The 26759-nt window shown below is 37.0% G+C and overlaps 1 protein-coding gene across 1 annotated transcript in view; it reads right to left on the bottom strand.

Moving 5' to 3' along the window:
- The window catches only part of LOC129272117 (nuclear pore complex protein Nup155-like), a 54480-nt gene extending 27904 nt beyond the window's left edge, over positions 1 to 26576 (bottom strand). Inside the window, exons 1-12 of the mRNA XM_064106324.1 lie at positions 26459 to 26576; positions 20579 to 20705; positions 19324 to 19461; positions 14184 to 14280; positions 9280 to 9443; positions 8348 to 8511; positions 7586 to 7685; positions 6815 to 6980; positions 5231 to 5328; positions 4479 to 4640; positions 1360 to 1460; positions 579 to 794 (exon numbers count right to left, since the gene is read on the bottom strand). Of these exons, the coding sequence (XP_063962394.1) occupies positions 579 to 794; positions 1360 to 1460; positions 4479 to 4640; positions 5231 to 5328; positions 6815 to 6980; positions 7586 to 7685; positions 8348 to 8511; positions 9280 to 9443; positions 14184 to 14280; positions 19324 to 19461; positions 20579 to 20705; positions 26459 to 26464 (1539 nt within the window). The 5' untranslated portion in view covers positions 26465 to 26576. The remainder of the gene's footprint in view (positions 1 to 578; positions 795 to 1359; positions 1461 to 4478; positions 4641 to 5230; positions 5329 to 6814; positions 6981 to 7585; positions 7686 to 8347; positions 8512 to 9279; positions 9444 to 14183; positions 14281 to 19323; positions 19462 to 20578; positions 20706 to 26458) is intronic.
- Positions 26577 to 26759: the final 183 nt, after the last annotated feature.

Consider the following 26759-nt stretch of genomic DNA (forward strand, 5'->3'; position numbering starts at 1 on the left):
TAATAACTCTTAATTTGGATAAATATTTTTATACACCCTGTATAATAAAGATTCTTACCTGTGAGCTTAGTAGGATGTAGCTGGGAGCTGGTAAGGCATGCTGCTGCACCACAGGTGGAGGGCTTTTAGATTACCTTTTTTTATACACCCTATAAAATGATTCTTACTAGTGAGCTAAGGACGTATTGACTTTTTCATTCACCCTGTAAAACGAAGATTCTTACCTGTGAGCTTAGGACATATCTGGGAGCTAGCAAGGCATGCTGTTGCACCACAGTGGGAGGAACAGGGCTTTTAGATTACCCTTTTTTTATACACCCTGTACAATTACAATTCTTACTTGTGAGCTTAGGAGGACGTATCTGGGAGCTGGCAAGGCATGCTGTTGCACCACAGTGGGAGGAACAGGGCTTTTAGATTACCCTTTTTTTATACACCCTGTACAATTACAATTCTTACCTGTGAGCTTAGGAGGACACATCTGGGAGCTGGCAAGGCATGCTGCTGCACCACAGTGGGAGGAACAGGGCTTTTAGATTACCCTTTTTTGATACACCCTGTACAATTATGAGTCTTACTTGTGAGCTTAGGAGGACATATCTGGGAGCTGGCAAGGCATGCTGCTGCACCACAGTGGGAGGATCAGGAATGGAGGATGAGGGCGATGATGGGGAAGACATTGGTCTGAACTTGGATGGAGAAAGTGAGATGGAGGGTACTTCTCTTCTAGTGATGCGGTCCTCAGACGGAATCTCGCAGATAAACCAGGTCCTACTGTCTACTTGGTGTGATACCTATTTTAATCATTAAAAAAATTGTTTAAAAAATGAATGTTGGTACCTCTTGAAATGTCAATAAATACAATTTCATCTATATGATTTCAGTTCATAGGCTACTAGGTAGAATTATCAAGATAGAGTACTCATAATTCTTTTTTGTAAATGATAAATGTGATATTCGTACCTGCCAACATTTGAACATGCAAAGTCTGGACAACCACTGGCCAGGGGGCCAACTAAACCCACACATGCTTATCTCTGTGAAGTACATGCAACAATCAAAATAATTGAGTCAATTGTTATCATTATGGTCCACCATTGCTTTGTAGAGAACCCTAGTTCTTTGGTAAATTATAAATATCCTTTTACAATCACCTTTTTTTTTACAGTTTTCTTCTGTACTCAAATTCACAGCCAGGGGCCTATTCACAAAACTTCTTAAAATAACAAATTTGTAATAATTGTTAAACACTGCTGAAATACTTCAATCTGATTGGCTGATAGAAATTGTGCATTTGCTATTATAAGAAGCCTTTATGAAAAGGGACCCAAAACTAAACTTAGTTTTAAGATTATTTACCTGTGTTTCCATGAGCGTCTGTTGGAATGGCATAGCATCGTGGCTTAGACACCAAAGACGATCGCTATCTTCATTCTGTGACGCACATAACATCAAACAACCTGTCAGAGGATAAAACAAGAAGGTGGTAACTTGAAACATGAAGGAGTCTCTACGATTAATTATGAATGACTCAATTTTGCCAATCATCTAAAGTCCAGGACATATTTTGCGATGGGATTTCACTAAGATCCAATTGCAACAAGTTGCCGTGCAATCACATCGGAGGTCACGCACACATCGCAACAGCTCTGCAACACGCAGCATCTCAGTGCAATCGCATTGCAGGTCAGCGCACGCATTGCAACAGCTCTGCAACACGCAGCATCTCAGTGCAATCGCATTGCAGGTCAGCGCACGCATTGCAACAGCTCTGCAACGAGCAGCATCTCCATGGCACCTCCTCTTTTAAACGTATATTGTCTGCGCTGCAGCAGCACGGCAAATTGGCCATGACGTCAATGTCTAGGGCAAATCTGATTGGCTGACATGATTAAAATCACAGAAGAATCGCAAGAAGAATTGACACGCCAAACGTCCGAGATTTAGTCTGTGATTCTACTGCAACAAATCAGATTGCAGTTGCAGAGCATTGCAGGTTGGCCTACACTCTGCGATTTTAGTGCAATCGCATCTTAGTGCAATCGCGTCTTAGTACAATCGCATCGCTGGGCTTAAGAATCTAAGATGAAGGCAATCAGTAATTTAAAATCAAAATCTCTCGTTCAGCTGCTAATTCAATTTTGAATAACTTAGTAGGTCAGACAGGAATGGCTAGAAAAGCGTTTCATGAAAGAACTTATCGGACCTCTTATCCAACAAGTCCTGTTTTATTTGATAGTTGCCATAGTAACAGTGCTTCTCAGGCAATCAAAATCAAGGAAAGTTGTCAGATCCGACAACTTGTCGGATGGCAAATGTTGATAAAACATTATCCAGGGGCCTATAACACAAAGGTTAGCCATTAATCCAGAGCTGCCAAGTTGTATTTTGCATTTTCAGTATTCTTATCCCCCAAAATCAGTATTTTGACCAAACAAGTGGAATGCCTCTGGCCGTCTCACCTGCATCACGCCATTCAATATAGCAGCAGTGCTGATTTTGAAAACTACTATAACTCGCACAAGATGTTCAGTGATACTTGGTTACTCTTATTTCCACGTTTTATGAACTAGACCAATACACTTATAGAGATATGATGGCAATACAACAAATACCCCCAACGTGGCCAAAGTTCTTTGACCTTACATGACCTTTGACCCTGATCATGTGACCTGAAACTCGCACAGGATGTTCAGTGATACTTGATTACTATTATGTCCAAGTTTTATGAACTAGACCAACACACTTTCAAATTTATGGCTGTAATTCAACAAATACCCCAATTTGGCCAAAGTTCATTGACCCTAAATGACCTTTGACCTTGATCATGTGACCTGAAACTTGCACAGGATGTTCAGTAATACTTAATTACTATTATGTCCAAGTTTCATGAATCAGATCCATAAACTTTCAAAGTTATGATGGTAATTCAACAGATACCCCCAATTCGGCCAAAGTTCATTGACCCTAAATGACCTTTGACCTTGGTCATGTGACGTGAAACTCATGCAGGATGTTCAGTGATACTTGATTAACCTTATGTATAAGTTTCATGAACTAGGTCCATATATTTTCTAAGTTATGATGACATTTCAAAAACTTAACCTTAGGTTAAGATTTTGATGTTGATTCCCCCAACATGGTCTAAGTTCATTGACCCTAAATGACCTTTGACCTTGGTCATGTGACATGAAACTCAGGCAGGATGTTCAGTAATACTTGATTAACCTTATGGCCAAGTTTCATGAACTAGGTCCATATACTTTCTAAGTTATGCTGTCATTTCAAAAACTTAACCTCAGGTTAAGATTTGGTGTTGACGCCGCCGCCGCCGTCGTCGGAAAAGCGGCGCCTATAGTCTCACTCTGCTATGCAGGTGAGACAAAAATCAGTATTTTTACCGTGTGAGATAAATATTTTGTATTTTTCCCCCAAAAAAGTGTATTTCATAATAAAATGCTTGGCTCACTCGCCCATCACGGCGCTCAAGCTGCATGCAAGCTAAAATGTGCACTGCTCTTGCAGATGAAAAAAACAAAAACATTGAAACTTGTGTATATCTCACCCTGGTTTTTACAAAATGATTGAAAAAAAAACAAGTTACCTGAAATTACATTGATCTAATAACCATATTTGTGTACGTTTTATGAAATAGAGACATATAGAGATGATTTTTCTCAATAAATTTCGATTTTTTTTTTTTTTTTTTTTTTTTTTTTTTTAATACAAAAAACATATTTTTTAAAGAAAAAACGTACTGCCGTATTTTGGTTGCAAAAACGTACTAAATACAGAAAAATCGTACTACTTGGCAGCTCTGTTAATCGCTAATTTGACAGAATAATTCTGATTGGTTCTTCGTCAGTCTACTGAGAAAAATGTGTATCCAACGATCATGGTGATAGGCCGTTTCATTTAGTGATTAATCGCTAACCTTTGTGTTATGGGGCCCAGGTAATTTTTTCATAAATATATCATTGATAATACGTTAACTACCTTACTTAAATTCTTGCAGGCGTGGTCTGTGATGCCAGAACCACAATTTACGTCACTTTTAAACAATGGAGTCAAGGTTCAATCAGATCTGTGACATCACAATGTACAATATACACAATGTTTATAAAAGCATTCACTTGTCAATTGCAGCCATGGAGTTTTTCAGCATAATTTGGAATCTTTCTTTCATCAATTGCACCACTCAGGTCTCTACGCTCAACACCCTGTTATTCCCAAAGTTTAAAAAACTGGGGGGGGGGGGGGGGTAGATCCTATGTTCATGCATGGCCCATATTGTGGAACAGCCTTCAAGAAGACATCAAAACTTGCATCTCTGTTGAATCTTTAAAAAATCTGCTCGTAACATTTCTTTTCATTCATTTATTCTTTAATATGCACCTTAGGCACTCTGCAGTGTAGATTTTGAGCTAGATAAGAGACAATATTACTACTGCTAGTATTATCATCTAACTATAATTCACCTTTGCTGTAGTAGGCTACATGTACGTTACTAGGTCGGACTGAAGACATGTTAGCTGTGAAGCCCGGGGGAAGCCTAACGTGCACCAAGGACAGGGTAGATGGCCGCTGCTTGCTGACGTCACCATACTGCCCTCGGGTGGTGGAGAAATATAGTCTGATGCCTGTGCAGGAGTGAGTAGAATATTAGAAAAGGTATTTCAAAATGATATAGGCAATTGGAAATTCACATACAATGTACTGGCAAAATAATAGTGATGAAAAAATCAGATATGATAACAATAAAATAAGAGAATGATGATAATAATATTAATGATGACAGCTGCCAAAACAACAACAACAATAATAATACTAAATCGTATTTTACATTAGAAAAGTTCAAGCAAATAAAATGATATTATTTGAAGTTCAACACAATGTCAGGAATAATAAAATTGAAATTCTGCTTTTTGCAAGCCACTTGCAGTATTAAAAGTCCAATAGGCTTCAAATTGCTGACATCCAATAGGATTTGGAAACAAATTTGCTATTATCCTGACAGAGGCTAAAATTCTTTATTTCAATATTCATCCTTCTATTTGGAGTTATGATCGTTAAGATTTTATAATTAGAAATGTTCAAATCAAATGCAAAATTTTTCTTTTTGAAAATCGGATCACAAACAGATCATGTATTATGCACCGAGCTCCAAGTTAAACTTAACCTCTTGTAAACTCCAAAATTTATATTGAAGAGTGGAATTTTGCTTGCTTACCCGAGTGAGTTACTCCAACCAGATGTATATATGATGACTCATGACTTGTGACTGCTGCTATGTGTACTAGCTGCTTGAAATGCGACCTATCAATAGTCCTAAATAAACATAAATAAGCAAATGAAAGTTCCGAGGTTATAAATTGGGAAAGAAAACAGAAAATAATGCAAAAAATCCTACAGTGATTACTTTCAAACTTGAACTTGCATTTGAAACCGCAGTAGAATGATATGGGTAATGGACTTTCCAACAGACCAAACACTGATTCCTATCCACTTCATAATAAAAAAAATATTTTCACAGTACTTTTTACTCTATAGCAGAATACAGACCACACTGGACAGCATCATCGTTTTTATTCACTTCCATGGGGATGAGGTCTTTGTCTTTAAGAATAAATTAAAGAATTAATCAAATATGCTACACTTGCATTGATTTCTAACATCACTACCATGTTTATACTGCATATTTATATATCCATTGCTGTTTTATTGTTGCAAACTTAGAGATGATCCATTTTCACTTCAAAAAGTCTACTCTAGGAATGAAACGATTCATGCATTTCACAATCCATGTGCACAAGTTAAGCCATTTTTATGACTTAATTCAATTCAATTCAAAATGGTTTATTCCGGAAAAATATTCAACGTTTTGATGATAAAATACATTCAATCAATAGGACATAACAAAGTGTACAATATAGTACAACACAAAATTATAAGAACAAGGACAATTATTACATGCAGCTTAAGATAAACAAATTTTTCATTGAACATAACAAACTCATTCGCATTAATCCAGACATTGGTTGACAACAGAGCACTCTACTTCACTCGAGATTCATCATTCAATTAAACACTTCTTTGATTATTAACTTCTCACTCATAGGGCATGCTTCACGTAAAATGTGGTCAACCCACAAAAAAAAAGTAGGTCACTTGTGATAATGACCTTTGATGCCTCATGGGTTGTGTTATGCTCAAATTACAAAAATCATGAAACAGGCCTTATAATATGTTCGCATTTATTTATTTATTTCATTTTGTTTACCCAGGGTAACCCCATCAGTGGACTAAGCACTGTTTTTCTTGGGGGCCCTGCATACAAGTAACAAGTACATACATATCATAAATAAAAAAAAATGAAAAAGTATTAAACAAGGAAGAAAATATGTTAAAAGAGACAAGTAACCTGCAGGACATACGCACAGACATACATGTGTGTATGTCGGTCCTGCAGGTTCCTGATGTCTCAATAAATCAATTTATCATCATCCTGAACAACCAAACAAAACTGAAGCATAACATAAAGCACAAATATCAAGAGCTGATGTGGTGAGCTACACATCAATGTGCTCCAACCAAATATTTCAATAATATAATTCAATTTATATGGCAATAATGCAGTATCTTTAGTTCAAGGCCATTTCTATATTACAGTACAAATGGGGAAAACAATACAAGGGTTTAAAAAATATCCAAGGCAAGGCAGTGAGAGGAGCCCTGAGGCCAATCAAAATGATATCCAATGCTATGGCCTTGGTGAAATCAAGCACTTGCTAGGCATTTGAATCATAGTACTTACTTTGCCGCAGCGATGGTCTCACGTAGGATACTGCTATAGTAGATGCTTGTGATCCTTTTCATATCCTTGCCGTCTGAACCCATATCATAGACAGATAGGGTGCCTTGTTCTGAGCGGGTATACAGGATGTGACGGCTCTCATCCAGAGCAATCTGAACCAATGGATCTAAATGGGAAAAAAATGTTTAGGGTCATTCCATGATTAAGTAGATATCAGTCAAAACTTATTTCTGCTCTAGCACAAATTTGGGCCAATTCGGTGGGTTTAAAATCAATATTTAATTCATTCATTTGATTTGATAAAACACATACAATTTACAATCATTACAAATAATTTTTTTTAATTAGTTATACAAACATTAAAAAGTTATTGATTTGCATACAAAGTAAAATAACCAGATTGAATTTGGGTATAGACATTGTAATGCAAAGGCAGTTCATATACTTAGTCCAAAATGTCTCCTTATTGGAGAATCTGAACCATACAAAAGTAGATAAATGGGACTACACACAAACATAATAAGTTACTGAATATATCTAAAATAAATGGTGATGTACAAATTGTAGCATTACTAGTAAAATCATAACATTACTAAACCAGCTTTTGGATTCTACTTATAAAATCAAGAGGAAATTTTTTTTCATAAACAACTGGCAACATGCAAGAAATAATACTGATATGGTTCAAAGATTGAGGAAATTACCATAAGGAGGAATACTTTCTCAAAAGTTCTTTTTTGTTATGCCCTTTGAACCAAGTCAAGTATTTACCTTTGTCAGAAAACTGGAGCATGCTGGGTATGAGGTAGGAAAGGACGCCACTTGAATGGTTGACCTTACGACATTTACGGCTGAACCAACCGTCCTGTGCCTAAAAGGTAGTCCAAAAAAAAAATTAAAAATTAAAAAAAGGTAATGCTGTATTTCATCTGCACATTCAATATGTTATTAGAGGGGAAGAGTGAGAGATTAACAAGTAAAGGAATAGACAACAATAGACCAAAGGGATATTGAGGGTTGACAAGAGATAACACCTGGGGGTGTTTCACAAAGATTTAAGTATGACTTAGAGTCACACTTAAATGTCTAGTTGCGAATCGGCATTTAAGTGCAACTTAAGTCATACTTAAATCTTTGTAAAACACCCCCCTGGGCTGGGGAGCATTTCACGAAAGGACTTGTCAGACATTTTATCTGACAGTTACCATTGTAACATTGCTTCTCAGCCAATCAAAATCAATGAAGGTAGTCAAATCTGACTTATCGGGAGAAAAAGTTGATGAAATGTTCCCCCCAATAGACTTTCTTGTAGAAACCATTTTTGCTGGCCATAAAAGATAACATAATATTCAATGTACTATATATTGGTGATGTCAGAGTTACCAGACAGGACAGAAAGACAGACATACAAACAGACAGACAGAAAGACAGACATAAAAACAGACAGACAGAAAGACAGACATACAAACAGACAGACAGAAACACAGATGGAGGAATAGACAGTGATAGACAAAGGAAGGGTCAATGAGATACCTGATAGACAAGCTCGTAGAGGCAGCCATCTTTACTAGCCATGAAGATACGTCCATCTTTGGTGCCATGGATATTGGTGATGTGCGAGTTGTCAGATGGAATGGCAAAGAGAGGTTCCGGAATAAGGTGCATCTCACTCTGAGCAAAATCATCTGAATCAATGTCTGGTACAAAGAAACAAAAATATTATTTTACATGATTACAGACGTTCGTTAACATTACTAACACAGGTCTAGTTTAAAAAGTTAATTATATTATATTGGATGGCTCGAAATGGAATACCAGAAATATTCCAAGAGTTTGGGAATATTGGCCCTAACGAGTGGAATATTTCTGGTATTTCATGAAATAAAGCCATCCAATATAATTATTATCATCTATCCCCCCACCCCCCCCCCCCAAAAAAAAGGAGGGAGAAATTTGATTTAACAAGTCATATCACTTATCTTTACAGCATCATCACTTCATAATTATGATCAATTTAGGTCGTTGACATGCGACTTCCATATAGCTCATTATGACGTCATTGAGCTAATTGTGATCTGTGCTGAGAATCGCATTGCTTTCATTGTTGTACGCGTTGTATATTTCACGCATTCGTGCATGCGCACTAGACTCTTGAATATGGTCTCATACTCAACGACAAATTTTGTACAGGAGCCTATGGAAATTTCGTCGAATTTTTTTTTAATTTTTTTTTTTTTAATGGATACGGTCTGATACTGCACGGGCAATTGATGCAGACCAAAATACGCATTTTTAATGTATCGCTAAAACACTCTATATAGATGATAATGAACATTGATGCATGTTGTAATTAATATTGTTCACATGAATGGAAAACAATGAGGCAGAAAACAAAATCATATTTGTTCACACTTTCAATATTTTGGGGAGTGTTTTATACAATATACATTGATATATCTTATTACCTTCTCTTGGTCGTGTGAAGCTTACACCGAGCAATACGATCTCCACTGTAGTTGCGATACACATGAGGAAGCGGATATGAGGCCTGAAGATATTAGGCTTAGGTCTCACAAGGCCGGCATATAAGATGGTCTCACTCAGTCCATCAAAGTAAGCCAAGTCTCCACTGCAGAAATTCAAAATCAAAATAAGATCAATTTTTTCTCTACTTTAAATCAAATTGAAAAAGTCCTACTGTCACAATTTTGCCTCCATTTTTAGGAAAACAAACGCAGATATAACAAAATCATGGGGCCATTTCATAAAGCTGTTCGTAAGTCAAGGCGACTTTAAGAACGACTGGTGATCCTTTCTTGCGCGCTACACAATAATAATAATATAGGGTATTTGGGTCAATCCATGTCAAATCAACCAATGCTTGTCACCCGACCCCCTTCGATTTTCTTTAAACTCGCACCAAATGTTCCCCCAAGTGTCTGACGGAAAAATCTGAAATATTTTGCCCCAAGGTCAAACGGTTGCTAAGATATGGCCTCCCTTAGCAACCAATGCGTGGCCAAACAATCAAATTTTTTAAAAATTTACTATTTTTGATTGACTGCTGCAACCAAGTTTAATGAGGTAGAGTGCTTATTTTCTGTAAATTGGAAGAACTTTTTAGTCTTAACATGCACAGTATATTACGGCACAGATCTGACCAGCCGTTATTGCGCACGAGGTCGCCGAAAATGGTGTTAAGCGTCCAAGTCAGGGATTTTGGGTGCATGTTTGAAAGCTCATAACTTCCAAATTCAATTAGCTTAGAGCCCAATATTATGCATATTTGAAGACTACCACTTGCTCAACAGACCTGCAAAAAATTGGCCCAAACTTGCTCGTCAATTTCTTGTAGGGCGCCCTCAAAGTTTGATTTTTTTCTAAAAGTTGCCAAGTTCAAGGTCATGGATCACCCCTCGTCCCATCGAGGAGCAACACCAATTTCTGTATACTGAGAGACAATTACCTATATTTTCATGGGATACTTAAAATTTTTTGTGACCGAAATGTTTAATAGCTGGTTTACGCATTCGAAAATGGTCGTAAACACCCCAAACCAATGTAAAACGATACATAAAGGTTTATCAGCACATTTCAAATTGCAATAAATCAAAAATGAAAAGCCAACAAATACTGGTTTTGTCTGTAATGGTAGTCTGTAATTAGTACTAAAAGGATATGCATCACAAATAATTTGACTAATTGGCAATGACCTTGAAATATACAGCTGAAAATCATCAAAGACAATAAATCAGGTCGATTTTCTGTGATTATAGGGCGCTAAATTGTATTTACAGGTACTTTCACTTGTGTGTCATTTCAACACAAATGATGATTTTAAGCTGATAATTGCAAATCTTGTTCCTGTCAGGTTCTTCTTTAATAACCAAATAATACATAAAGCAATATCTTTACCTTTTGACCTTGACATTGATCTAAAAATAGCTGTAAATGCCTTAAAATGAGCATATTCACAACACCCGTGAGCTTTACAACACATTTCAGAATTGATTTTCTCATAGACTAAAAGCCTGATCATGTTGATATTTGCAGTATTGGTAGTCCATAATGAGTACTTGGATGATCTAGTTTTAATTCATTTGTTTTACAAGACAATGACCTTGAAAAGATGGCTGAAATTCACCCAAAATTGTTAATACGCCAATATCATATCGTTAGAGGTTGTTTACACCGACTTTCACTTATGTGTCATTTTAACACAAATAATGATTTTAAGCTGATAATTGCAAATCATGTTCCTTTCAGGTTGTATTTTAATATCCAAATAATACATAAAGTCACATTTTTATCTTTTGACCTTGACATTGATCTAAAAATAGCTGAAAATGCTTAAAATTAGCATATTCACAACACCCATGAGTTTTACAACACATTTCAGAATTGATTTTCTCACAGACTAAATGCCTGATCATGTTGATATTTGCAGTATTGGTAGTCCATAATGAGTACTTGGATGATCTATTATTAATTCATTTTTGTACAACACAATGACCTTGAAAAGATGGCTGAAATTCACCCAAAATCTTTAATTCGCCAATATTGCATCGTTAAAGGTTGTTTACACCGACTTTCACATACAGTATGTGTCATTTTAACACAAATGATGATTTTAAGCTGTAAATTTAAAATCATGTTCCTTTCAGGTTGTATTTTAATATCCAAATAATACATAAAGTCACATCTTTATCTTTTGACCTTGAAATTGATCTAAAAATAGCTGAAAATTCGTTAATTTTAAGGCATTTTCAGCTGTTTTTAGATCAATGTCAAGTTCAAAAGATAAAGATGTGACTTTATGTATTATTTGGATATTAAAATACAACCTGAAAGGAACATGATTTGCAATTATCAGCTTAAAATCATCATTTGTGTTAAAATGACACATAAGTGAAAGTCGGTGTAAACAACCTTTAACGATGCAATATTGGCGAATTAAAGATTTTGGGTGAATTTCAGCCATCTTTTCAAGGTCATTGTGTTGTACAAAAATGAATTAATAATAGATCATCCAAGTACTCATTATGGACTACCAATACTGCAAATATCAACATGATCAGGCTTTTAGTCTGTGAGAAAATCAATTCTGAAATGTGTTGTAAAACTCATGGGTGTTGTGAATATGCTAATTTTAAGCATTTTCAGCTATTTTTAGATCAATGTCAAGGTCAAAAGATAAAAATGTGACTTTATGTATTATTTGGATATTAAAATACAACCTAAAAGGAACATGATTTGCAATTATCAGCTTAAAATCATTATTTGTGTTAAAATGACACATAAGTGAAAGTCAGTGCAAACAACCTCTAACGATGAGATATTGGCATATTAACAATTTTGGGTGAATTTCAGCCATCTTTTCAAGGTCATTGTCTTGTAAAACAAATGAATTAATACTAGATTATCCAAGTACTAATTATGGACTACCAATACTGCAAATATCAACATGATCAGGCTTTTAGTCTATGAGAAAATCAATTCTGAAATGTGTTGTAAAGCTCACGGGTGTTGTGAATATGCTCATTTTAAGGCATTTACAGCTATTTTTAGATCAATGTCAAGGTCAAAAGGTAAAGATATTGCTTTATGTATTATTTGGTTATTAAAGAAGAACCTGACAGGAACAAGATTTGCAATTATCAGCTTAAAATCATCATTTGTGTTGAAATGACACACAAGTGAAAGTACCTGTAAATACAGTTTAGCGCCCTATAATCACAGAAAATCGACCTGATTTATTGTTTTTGATGATATTCAGCTGTATATTTCAAGGTCATTGCCAATTAGTCAAATTATTTGTGATGCATATCCTTTTAGTACTAATTACAGACTACCATTAGAGACAATACCAGTATTTGTTGGCTTTTCATTTTTGATTTATTGCAATTTGAAATGTGCTGATAAACCTTTATGTATCGTTTTACATTGGTTTGGGGGTGTTTACGACCATTTTCGAATGCGTAAACCAGCTATTAAACATTTCGGTCACAAAAATTTTTAAGTATCCCATGAAAATATAGGTAATTGTCTATCAGTATACAGAAATTGGTGTTGCTCCTCGATGGGACGAGGGATGATCCGTGACCTTGAACTTGGCAACTTTTAGAAAAAATCCAAATTTGAGGGCGCCCTACAAGAAATTGACGAGCACGTTTGGGCCAATTTTTTGTAGGTCTGTTGAGCAAGTGGTAGTCTTCAAATATGCATAATATTGGGCTCTAAGCTAATTGAATTTGGAAGTTATGAGCTTCCAAACATGCACCCAAAATCACTGACTTGGATGCTTAACACCATTTTCGGCCACCTCGTGCGCAATAACGGCTGGTTAGATCTGTGCCGTAATATACTGTGCATGTTAAGACTAAAAAGTTCTTCCAATTTACAGAAAATAAGCACTCTACCTCATTAAACTTGGTTGCAGCAGTCAATCAAAAATAGTAAATTTTTTAAAAATTTGGTTGTTTGGTCACGCATTGGTTGCTAAGGGAGGCCGTATCTTAGCAACCGTTTGACCTTGGGGCAAAATATTTCAGATTTTTCCGTCAGACACTTGGGGGAACATTTGGTGCGAGTTTAAAGAAAATCGAAGGGGGTCGGGTGACAAATTGTCTGAAAATTGGTTGATTTGACGTGGATTGACCCATTTATATTGCGCACATATCCACCTTGTTAGGTGCTCAAGGCGCTCCTATATTACCCGGCTAAGCTAGGCGTTCATAGCGCACACAGCTTTTTAAGGAATTACTTCCTACCGGTACCCATTACCTCACCTGGGTTGAGTGCAGCACATTGTGCATCAGTTTCTTGCTGAAGGAAATTACGCCATGGCTGGGATTCAAACCCACGACCCTCTGTTTCAAGTCCGAAGACTAATCCACTGGGCCACAACGCTCCACAATCACCAATGAACATTTTCGTATATACCATTTACCACAAGAAATGATCACCAGTCGTTATTAAAGTTGCTCTTAACTTACAAACAACTTTATGAAACGGCTCCCTGGTTGGTTTATGGCAGCATTTCTTACTTCTGAACATTTACGTACTAGTGCCTCAACATATAGGTACTTCACAATTTAATACATATTTGGTTTCAGCTTTTTAACTAGCCATAGTCATTTAAGCTCTTTGAGATTGTAAATGGCGACTTAAAAAAGATATTGGTGAGATATCAATATGAGCAAGGAATATAAAAAAATATTCTATTAACAATACTAGTATTCCAATTTGACTAACATAACATGTATATATGTTTGTCATGTTGACTCACATGCTTCCCACAGCATGAAAATCTTTAAAACTGTCAGTATATGTTTCTAGTATCTCACTTTTGAAATTCAATATCACTTACCCATCTTGATAATTCCAGACAAAGATATCAGTATCGATACTCAGCCATGCTCTGCTAATCTCTGGAAAAGCACCCATCATACAGTAACATTGCATATCTGATATTTGAAGTTAAGGGTTAATAATTCAAATTATACAAGTAATATCTAACATTCCAATTGTAACAATGTGTACAGACCATTACATCTATGGTCAACTGTTAGTCTTTGTGAAAAAAAAAAAAATGTATCAGGTGTCTAGTGCACTCTCTCAGCAATTACTTATGTTTTTTCGAAAAATTGCCATGGTAGGTAGGCCCACGGGTGACAGATGGCGCTGTCGCGCATTTGCACCAAAGTCAATGCGTGAGTCGGTCCCCATTGCATTGAACACACTCACGATACCGCCTGTGCAGGTGAATGGCAAGGCAAATTAATTTTCCTTTTATAAATCCTGTGATTTGTCCCCTGTACCCGAACTACAATTTCTTGCGAATCTACAAGTTTACCGATCCAGTAAAGCCCTTTCTTACCCCCTAAACCCCAGAAAGTTTTATATCAAACAAGCTTCAAAGAAGTGGTAAGTGGACAAAAAACATGTATCTGTTATGTATAACAGATAATATCCTGTATCATAATTTAAATACCCTTTAATGCTCTTGTATTATCTTCATTGTCCATTTCTTGAGATATTAGGGGGGGGGGGTCAACTGCCACTACTTAAATCTCCTCGATTCGTTAATCCAATGCTTTCTTATCCCAATTTCCTATCCTGATTAGTTTTATCATGTTATGCTTTTTCACTGTACATGTACCGTTATGATATATTAAGTGGTTATATCCTGAAAATGTTTTTAATGTTTTCGATATTAATTCCATTCTACTTTGGACTTCTAACTACCACCCCCCCTTCTTTTTTTTCCCGAACTCCAGTTACACCAGATCTGTTTATTCAAATATATTTGTATTTCCAATTTCTATTGCAAGTTTATTTAGAATGCCCCTTCCATATTACTGTTCAGCACTGAGGTGTTAACTTTCCTATGTTATATTTCTACATTTTTGCAGTGGTATTTTTTTTCTAATGCATCTCAAAGCCTATCTATTTAATCATTTTTGGCACCCTTTTTAGTATTCCCTTTTTCAACATGCAATATTTGTGTAAGAGTATTTATATATTTTATTTATGTCTTGGGAGCGGCATGTGTGGGGGTTCATGCCTTCGGAGAACAGTACATTGTAAAAAATATAATGACGGACCATTGTGTAACTAATGCAGCAATTGACAAGACTCTTGAGGATGTGACTGGAAAAAAATTGAACTCCTTCAGATGTGTTATGCACCCTTTAGACACCTTTGCAAAAGAATCAGTTGCCATCTTAAAGTAGCTCGACAGTGCAGACCAACCTTATTAAAGAGAATAAGAAATTGCCCTTTTATCATAGAAATGAGTGTAATGCCCAGGCCCTCATTTGAGTTACTTCGAAATTGTTTAACAGCGAAGAGTGTGGCGAGACAACAACTCTCAGTGAATTTCTCGAGAGGGGTGTAAACCAAAGGATGCCACGTTTCGTTGGAAACCGATTCGGAATACTTTTCCATAGTGCCACCACTTTATTCTCTATTGGCAATCACATCATTGACTATTTCCGAACAGTCCTGAAGCCCACAAACGATCTTCACTGTGCATTTGTAAATGCATGGACTGCGGACCGGCTGGAGCACCTCCGCTGTTTAGGTCTCATTGATCAACTCATAGCTGGACCCTGGATGAGACTCCTTGACAACAACCCAAACATTCTCGAAATGAACCAGAGGGATGATCACGAAAAAAGGGCCCTTGAATGCTGGGTAGCTGACCCTGGAAGGATGCTAAATGAAGGCAAAAGTATCTTTGGAGACATTGTCAATGCAGGAGAGAAAACCTTGACATCAATCAATGACTATGAAAAAGAAGGAGTTACAGAGGTGATCAAAGAACTCCTGAATGGGATACTTGGAACTTTCAAGTGCCAGTTACCCAGCCAACTCCTAGGAGGAGAGTTTTGAGATCCTTCCGATGAGCTCCGCAAATCTGCGGAAACATGTGTAACCCACAACATAAGCGGAGAAAGAAACTTCGCCGTCGTGGATGCGCATTTAAAAAGAGCTCCTAGTGTTTCTATTGGGAAAGTTGAAAGCAAAGTGATGTTCCAAGGAAACAAAACAAGGAATTGGTTGACGAGTTAACGCAAAGTTGATAAAGAAGAAATCATCTTGAAGTCCATTATTCTTGGTAATGAAGAAAGAAGATCTGAGAAAAGCAGGGCACAGCTATCAAGAGAGTGTAAAGAAATGGTTGAGAGAAAAACAGACAAAACTATCAGAAAAGGAAAAGCAAGAAAGAGCAAGAACATAAGAAATGATTGATGTTTTTATTGTTCATGGCCTGTGGGGGAGAGAGAGAGGATTGAAGCCAAACTGAATAACATGTCCAAAACACAACAGAGGGATATTCTCAGAAAACAAGTTGTTCCGAACCAAGATACTGTCGTCTGACCTCGGGAAGTTTGCCATACCGAAGGCATCAACAGAACAACTTGTTACGTTGCTAGTTGAAAACTAGGTCCCTTCAGACGATGACATCGTTGCAATTGCAGAAAGCCTTGAATCAATAATTGGTAAGAATTTCACCATAGAGGGATGATGTATATTGATGATGGAGAGTATGCAATGAAGTATAACAACAACCCTGATGTCTTTTAAATGACGATTTCCGAATTTCTCACCGACCTACACTTGGGCGATATTTCATTTGGTGCTTAGGTTTCAACCATGAACATCATTTCATTAATGGAAGATATGATACAAGCAAACATCAATGATGAGGATGATAAGGGTGATGAAACTTTATGAAAAGCATAACTTATACAGAGTTGAAAACTGATGTAGAGCCGACTTCTAACAAATGACATCAGTGTAAATAAATAAACATCTTGTTCCCAACATTCTGTATCATATATGGAACATTGCAGCACAGAAGTGAATGTATGGGACCTATCTAAGACAGAACTTGATGCAAAGCTAGCAGATGACAAAAGTGTAGGCCCAAATGGATTTGGCTAAATTTCCTGTTCCATAAATATTTTCATCAATATGCTATAATGTCCTATGCCAAAGTGAACATGTGGGACGCCCAGTGAAAAATAGTGTGGGACCAATATGCAGTCATAGCAGATGACGGAAAGGCGAGCGTGCACGACGCACGCACAAGGATCGTCTTAGCTATCGATCATGCAAGCTTTAGAGATGTGTGTTAATGCGGGGACTGACGTAACTAGCAAATATTTGAGCACAAATAATGATAGCAGAGCTGCCAACATTGGGATGATAGAATCCAGTAGATTTCGCGGAGGTATGATTTTGTGAGGGAGCGGCGGAACGTTGTCCCACCGATGGGAGTTTTGGGTAGCAAAACACATTAAGAAACAACATTTGATAGTAACTGACAGCTGTCTAAACCATCAAAAAAAATTCTGATAGATTAAATGCACATTAGAGAGAATTCATGAATTGTCATTGACTAAATACACACTTCAGGCAATACAGTAGATTTTTAAAATAATTCATAAAAGAATGCATTCAACATGAAAATACCTTTAATTGGCCAGAAGGGGGAAGGGGCTGCAGAGTGCAGTAGTGGTAAACATGGTAAATGAGCTAATTATATGTGGACTGTTAAAAGTCTCTGAGGGATTCCTGTGAAAATTGTCACACAGTCCCATTCTGCTTAAAAATTATCTTCATACTGCGACAAGTATTTTGTCGTCTTGGTCTTGGATGACTCCATCTCCTTGATCTCCATGGTCACTGGCGATGCGATTGTAGTGTGGATGAATCGGGACGGGGCGTGCTTCGCACATCTCAGCCAGCCAGCGCCAGGCTAGCTCACTCACGAAAGAGAAAATGTTCGAATCCGATCAACCCAAGTGAAAGTAGGTGAAAAAATCTCCACTTTGCTTCTAATTCTTCAGGATTGTCAATAAAAGTATTCCTGAAACTGAAAGTCGAGGTGTAAAAGTAATCCACTTGTTAATCCCACCGTTGATCCACAGTTTCAGCTCGAATAAGGCGCACGCAAGCTTACGAAAAATGCCTCGCAGTGCTCGTGAACTTTCCTTCTCGGAGCTTCCTGGCGCAGCGCGGACGGCTGGAGCCGTGCCGGGGCGCATCGGGGGCCATGTGCATGGAGTACCGCTGAAGAGTTTTCATCACACACATTGCAGAACCCGGAAATAAAATGGCTTGTTAGACTACTTCACCAGTCGTTCAGTAAAATTATCTTCATTTACATGGGAAATCAATGTACGATTATACAAAAACTGGTAGAAGTTACTGGGTAAAATGAAAATGTGATAAGGAGGTTCCACGTGGGTGTTAGGGAGTTGAACATGCTAGACTCGTTAAACAGTCATTTGTATGAATTTTACAATTTAACAGCTAAAAATCCTGATTATCTGGGAGATTTTGGCATGGGGTCGGGAGAACGGGAGATTGGATCGCAATCCAGTATTCTCCCGCAGGATCCGGGAGACTTCGAAGCTCTGTGATAGGTTTTTACCATTATTTTGGGAATATGGTATTTTAAGGAGAGTTTTGAGCAATCTGTCTGATAATTGGAATGTTAATGCGTATTTTGAGGTATTACCTGTGACTTGAGAGAGGATTTTTTTTTTTTTTTTTTTGGGGGGGGGACTGCCTAGCCATGGAGCACTCATCTTACCAATTTGATAAGATAGCAGTAAGCTGCAGAAAAAGGCTGTACTTTTTAGACGTTCTAGCCTGGGAAGTGGTTTCATATTTAAAAGAAAAAAAATTTGAGTGGGCTCCTGATCAAAATAATTTCATGTAAAATCACAATTAATCAAATGAGACCGCATATTCTATATCCCTGACATCATAACAGTTTTAGAGCATACACAGTCAAATAATTTAGGAATTAATTGGGCGAGTGTCATTTACTTTCAGGGAAATTAACCAAAATAAAATTGGCTATTGTAATCATAATTTACTGGACCAATAAGAATTTATACAATCTCATGAACAACAAATAAATATAATTCATTTTCAACGTTTGCCGCAGTGTTTCTCGCAGGTATACACATCATAGCAGTAAAGGATACGGCCGAATTGTTCCACGAGCTCCGGGGGCAGAGGGGTCTTCTTTGTTGGTCCAAGGAGTGGTAGATCAGCAAGACCAATAGAGGGCGCTGCTAACGAAGGAAAATCATTGTCCGTTGTACCGCTCATCGTAGCCGGACCTCGAGAAAAAAATTGAAAGGGATTTCACTTTAAGGCTTAGATTGATACAAGGCCATATATGACCTTTGAGGCCCTATCGATTGACCTCAATGCCTCTCTAATTAACCTTGAATATTTTGTACCCCTTTTTAATTTTCATAGTTTGTTCCATAATATAGAAATGGGCCCTAACGAAAAGTGGCCTTACCCCCTGCCTGCCCCCCCCCCCCCCTCCCCCATATTAAAATTTAAAGCCAGGGATTTGCTAAGTCATGGAGGCCCAATGAATTATTTGAATGTTATGCCTGTCAAAATGCATCTCAATAAACACTAAATTATAAAGACTAAATGTGTCAATGACCTTACTTCATCATATGTGAGATAGATCAGCCAAAATGCATTATATTGGATGGCTCAGAATGGAATTCCAGGAATATTCCAAGAGTTTTGGGCAAATATTCCACGAATCGCAGATGAGTGGCATATTGGCCCTTACGAGTGGAATATTTCTGGTATTCCATGAAAGAAAGCCATCCAATATAATTATTATCATCTATCCCACCCCTAGCAATCAAAAAGTGGGAGAAATTTGATTAAACAAGTCATATCACTTTTCACATAATGGCATCATCACTTCATAAGATCAACAGATCAAATTTGGTCGTTGACATGCAACTTGCATGTAGTTGATTATGACGTCATTGAGTCGTTGTGCTCTAATGCTGCGCACTGGCTGCGCACCGCTTTGCTTTCATTGTTGTACGCGTTGTATATTTTACGCATTTGCGCATGCGCACCGTTGAATATGCTCTCATATTCAATAGCAAATTTTGTACAGGAGCCTATGGGGTATTCTTCTGATTTCGGTCTTTCTAGGGATACGCTCTGATACTGCACAGGTAATTGATGCAGATAAAAATACGCGTTTTTAATGTATAATAAGAATGCTCTAGATAGATGATAATGGTGCATATCTTAGATTCAAAGCAATTCAAGCCAGTTTTCCATGCCGGCATGCATCATTAATGCATGAATTCTTTACAATGTTGTGTAAAGTAATGTACAGCACCACTTAGCCATTATTGACCATTCATTCAGAGTTTCAATGTCACATCAATAAAATAGTACTACTATTACCTGTCCTGGCAGCAGATATGAGGTCCTCCAGAGCTGGAAAACCTTTATCCTTATTGAGAAAGATGTCCACATGACCACTGGCTTCCTGCAGAGCTGCCTCTATTGACTGAACATTCTGCGGTACACCCTGAAAAGGACAAAGTTGTGGAATATAGGCAATATTGTACACATGCAAATTCAATTTTTATCTTCTATTAATGGACAAATTTCTTTCAATACGATCAATTTAAGAAAGCATATTTATCCTGACTTAAACAAGTGTAAGCATGGTTGTCAATTTCTTTTTTTTTTATTAAACAAAGGTTTAAAATCACATTATTTTAAATCTAAAAAAAAAAAATTGTTATAGTTTGCCATTTAGAATGGTGGCGCATAACAGTTAGTACCAGACTAAAAACATGAAATTTGTTTACGAATAGTACGCTAGTACAGTGGGGGATTGTACCAGAAAGGAGGAACTTGAAGAAGAATAACCTCTCATAAATGATTTTCATTTTCCCCAACAATGACATGGCTAAAATTAAAAATACCCGGTATGCCCGGCTGGTGCTAACGCAGTTTCGCAAGAGAATTTCCCGCGAGAAACCCCTACTTATTAAGTACTGTTAGTAATTTTATCTCCATCATTCATTATTTATTTTGATTTCAGTTGATTTGATTGTTTTCTTCTCAATCTGCATTCAAAACATTCATATATTTTTCATTACATAACATAATATAATGGTAATTGATTTTTGGCATGAATCATGAAGTAAAAAAAATAATTAAATAAAAAGTAATTCTAAATAAATACATACAATGATCTACATGTACTACCAAATAATTATAACATTAACAGTTTGCAAGAGAAGGATTGTCATTATAGGCAGATTACTTGAAAAAAAATGCCAACCCCAGAATTAAACTCATTAGATTAATTCATACATTTATACAGCAAAATGGTAAAATTATTTTATTCTATAATGAAGAATGAAGATGGAGATTATAAGAATGAGGATAATGGCAATTATTGTTTCTACCTAGATGTCAGGATTCTGCAGTTAGCATGGTTTGATAGACCTTCATCCATATTATTATTGAGGTGGGTGCATAATTTCTTTTTTCCTCTTTAATTTGGGGTGTTGTTTTTGCCACCCCAACATTGAGAGTACAGATGTCTGCTAATGTATAGTATGGCAGCCCGCTTTGCAGGCCAGAGCTCTCTGGGTAAGATTGGAAGCAGCTGTATTTCGTCTCAATCTCGAGGTTGATCATTGGCAAATTCTCATTCAGATATCGCTTCGCTTGACCTTCGCCGTAGTAGGTCTGATAACCATCATGAGCATATCATGAACTGAATTTAATGACCAAAAGATCTGCTTGTGGCAGCTCACCCATAAATGTTCGCATGATTTGGTAGCTAACTTCAGTCTACATCAAAATTACGTCAAATCCAAGCGAAGCGACTTCGAATGATGACGCCGAGATCGAACTTCGAAGCCGAAAAAGGCCCGAAGCCCCGAATAATACAGTAGAGGTGCACAGCCAATATGGGAGACTGTTCCCAAATGAGAGAGATTATCTCCAATATCAGACTTTTGTAAAGAATTTGGGTATCCAACTTCAGAGACAGTCTCCAGTTTGGGAGACCAATTTCCTTTTTTTACACTTGCTTCAAAAGGATTACCTTGACAGCAAATAAAGATGTGATAAGCAGATTCCTCATGAAAAATTACCCATTTTCAGTCTACTTTAAAAATTCACTTTCTACGTTTTTTTTCTATAAGGATTTTTGTTGTCATCCACACACAAAACAAATGGGCTTCTGACCTCAGTGACGCGAGACAAAATTTTTGGGTGGAAAAAATTACGCCTTTTTTTTTTTTTTTGGCAAAGCAAGTCTCTATATGGGAGATTATCTCCCAAATTGGCCGTGCGCATCTACCGACTACTGTCATGACTGTAGTAGTAATACTTGAGTATTATTACAGCCGATCGTGATATTCCATGTATTCGTAAAACCAGTGACAGTCATGACAGTGTAGGCCTAGAATAGATCTACAGTAGATCATCTACTACTACTGTTTGGAGGAGTTTTTAATATTTTTCTTTTTTTTTCTCCTCGTACACAGCTCAGAAGGCTCGCTATCGTGCAGCCACCATAAAAATGCAAAATCCCCCTGACGGGGCTCACTGATTTTTGTCTTTATTTCAAAATAAAGATTATTATTCCGTTTTGGCCTGAAATGCACCAAAATGGGGAAAAATAAAGGCCTTATCGTCATCCAAGTCACTGGGACAAACTTGAGACACACCTCAAATATCAGCAAACTTTCAATGGAATCCACGGTTGGAAGATTTTCAAAAGAAATCTATTGTTCACGATGCGAAACTGTGCGAAGCTTCTCACTGAACGGGGACTTCCTTCCACCACACGTTTTCCCATTGACACAATAACAAATGACTCGGACACTTTTTCAAACGACAATAATAGTCTTTTTCTTTTCTCTCCTGTGGATGTATATTCTTCCATGTTGATGAAACAATGATCAAAAACACTAAATGAAACAAAATTAATCACATTAAAAGCACTATTTAACTGTCTAATTACTCCTCGTGATCCGAGTCCCCTTCCCGTGTTGAGACTGCCAATTTCCCATAGAAGGGGACTCGGATAACGAGTAATAGTACTCTTCGTTATCCAAGTCCCCTCCTATGAGAAATTGGACAGTCTTAACACGGGAAGGGGACTCGGATCACGAGGATTAATTAGACAGTTAAATAGTGTTTTTAATGTGATTTTCATTGATTTTAATGATTCTTATTATCGAAAATATTCATTTATCATCTCTAGGAAACTGTCTAAAATTGGCAGAGTGGTTTTGAAGAGGAGGGAAATGAGGGGTAGATGAATATCAACGGGTTAATTGCCGTTTTGTATTTTTAAGAGAGGGGACTTGGATCACGAGTAATAGTACTCCTCGTTATCCAAGTTCCCTCCTATGAGAAATTGGACATTCTTAACACGGCAAGGGGACTCGGATCATGAGGAGTAATTAGACAGTTAAATAGTGTATTTAATGTGATTTTCATTGATTTTAATGATTTTTATTATCGAAAATATTCATTTATCGTCTCTAGGAAACTGTCTAAAAGTGGCAGAGTGGTTTTGAAGAGGAGGGAAATGAGGGGTAGATGAATATCAACGGGTTAATTGCCGTTTTGTATTTTTAGGAGAGGGGACTTGGATCATGAGTAATAGTACTCCTAGTTATCCAAGTCCCCTCCTATGGGAAATTTGACGTTTTTAAAACGGGGAGGGGACTCGGATCATGAGTAATTAGACAGTTAAATTGTGTTTTTAATGTGATTTTCATTAATTTTAATGATTGTTATTTTTTCATATATTCATTTATCATCTCTAGGAAACTGTCTAAAAGTGGCAGAGTGGTTTTGAAGAGGAGGGAAATGAGGGGTAGATGAATATCAACGGGTAAATTGCCTTTTTATTTTAGAGGGGGGACTTGAATCATGAGGAGTAATTATACAGACATTCTTTTTACCTAACGAAATAAAGCAATGGAGACTGTTAAGAGGGAGATGCAATTCGATTTATTTAGTAAAAACGTGATAGACGAAATAAAGCAAAATAATAAGAAACATATATATGAAAAGAGATTCATTTAGCATAAAAAGTATGACGAAATAAAGCTATAACTCAGTATAAGGACTGAAAAATAGTAGATGCAATCCTGATTTATTTAGTAAATTAGGAATCAACAAATAAAGCAATGGAGACTGAAGAGGGATCTAGGCCTAGGGCCTATTGATTTATTTAGTAAAAACGTAGACGAAATAAAGCAAATTTTATATTGTGAGAAACATAAAAAAGATGAATATAATCCTGAATAAAGCAATAGAGATTGAAAAGAAGTAGATGCAATTCTGATTTATTTAGTAAATTAGGAATCAACGAAATAAAGCAATGGAGACTGAAGAGGGATAGGGCTTATTGATTTATTTAGTAAAAACGTAGACGAAATAAAGCAAGTTTGATATTGTAAGAAACATAAAAAGATGAATATAATCCTGATTTATTTATATGAAAAGTAATAGTTTACGAAATATAAAAGCAATAGAGAATGTAGACCAAAAGCTTCGGTCTCTGTTATGTTGGTTGTTCCGCTGAACTACGTTGGCTCCACTCACCAAATACATAGACCGAAGTTAAACCGTCGTCTGTACAGGGGCTCAATGGCCACCGCTAATTTCTTGTTTTTCTCCTCGATACCGCGATATTTTCCACCAAAAGTTCATACATATGCACCTATAGCTGAAAATGTATAAGTAACGACAGTTTCTTACCCTAAATTCCCGCTTTAAAACTGGCAATCAGGGGATTAACTCTGAAATTTGACACTTGCGACTCGGACTAGTGGGCAGCCATCTTGGTAATGAATAATTCATGAAAAAGTGGCCGACGAAAGTCAGACTCCGCCCCATGACCTTTACGTCACACATTACAGAAGGGGAAAGAAAGGAGCAGTTAAAGAAACAAAAGAAAAAAGGGGAAATAAAAATTAAAAAGAAAAGTAAAACAAAAAAGAGAGAAAACGAAAGAGAAAGAGATAAAGGAAAATGAAAAAAAAACATCTAGAATTTTAGTATTCATAAACCCGACGTAAAAGAGATGATCTGATTGGCCAATGGTTTTGATACGCAGTTGACCCGGAAGTTCTTCCAACGGCATATGTTTGTGTGTTATATCGACTTCGGATGAACGAGTGAACTAGGAGCTACACGACAGCCGAGGTAAGTCGCTGTTTTTTTTCCTTTTGACTTTATTTTTCCCTCGTTTTTGGCAATTAATGCCAAGAGGGAACATTAATTCGCATATTTGTTCATTTATTTTCATATATATTTATGAAATAAAGACAAAAATCGATGAGCCCCGTCGGGGGGAATTTGCATTGTACCTCCCCTAATGGTGGCGACACGCTAGCGAGCCGTCTGTGTATGAGGAGAAATTTAAAAAAAAAAAAATGTTGAAAAACTCCTCGAAACAGACGGCTGCCAGCTGTCTATAGAGAATGATGCAAATTCTGATTTGCTACGCCAATAAAGTGGAGACTGAAAAGAGACAAGTGACACACAACTACGAGTACGAGTACGAGGTTGGTAGAGACAGGTAGGACATGTTTTACGTTGTGGAAAATTGTCCGTGGATCCGATTCACCGGGAATTGGATCACGATAATGCCAAAATAAACTTAAATTAAGGGGAAAAATCAGTGACTTACTTCGGCTGTCGCGCAACTTCACTTCCCTGTTTTATCCGAACTTAATACATAAACATATGGCCAATGAGTCCCCTGGCATGCCTGGCCCTGTACAGATCGAGCTAGAAGTAGAACAGTCATGACAGTAGAAGTAGAACTTCGGTCTCTTGAGTCTTGTATTTGGTGAGTGGAGCCAACACTAACAGTAACAGAGTTCAGCGGAACAACCTTTGATTTGAACCAACAAGCAACATATTAACAGAGACCGAAACTTTTGGTCTCATATTGACCTTGAACTGTGACCAAGTTTTCGACCAGTTAGTTTGAGTTACTGGTCGGGAAATTTGCTCGAAGTCGGCCGGTGCGAAAATGGGTTAAAATGCACTAGCGCAGCCGTGGAGACTGCATCAACGATCGATCTCAGCGGAGCTTTGCCGCCTCGGCTTCGGCATAGGCGGAGCTCATTCATTGTTATCTCTTCTTCCGCAGTGCACCCGCTCCAAAAAGGTTCTGCACGTAACCGTATGAATCTATAAAATCAACATTTACTCATCTATAAAGCATTCTAAATTTAATTCATTTCTAATAATGAAACTTCAAGGAAATTATTTTATCGATCTTACCGCCATAGTTTGAATTTCGAAGGTCCTTCCGATACAAAGAAACGTGCAAAATCAAAATTACTTTTTAGAAAATTGGCGCTAACGTGCACGCGACGTTAAGCTTATGGTGTCTTTCACTGCACTCCGTCTAGAAAAAATGAAAAAAAATACAACTTGCATCATTCTCTTGCTACTATACTGCAAATTCTAAACAGTTGCCGTGTTTTTTTTTTCTTTCTTTCAATAACATGTTTCCATGTATTCAGTGACAACACAAGGAACAACTCTCAATTTTCTAATGGTCATATTGACCATATTAGGT

Source organism: Lytechinus pictus, chromosome 11 (genome assembly GCF_037042905.1).
Source record: "Lytechinus pictus isolate F3 Inbred chromosome 11, Lp3.0, whole genome shotgun sequence".
Taxonomy (NCBI): domain Eukaryota; kingdom Metazoa; phylum Echinodermata; class Echinoidea; order Temnopleuroida; family Toxopneustidae; genus Lytechinus; species Lytechinus pictus.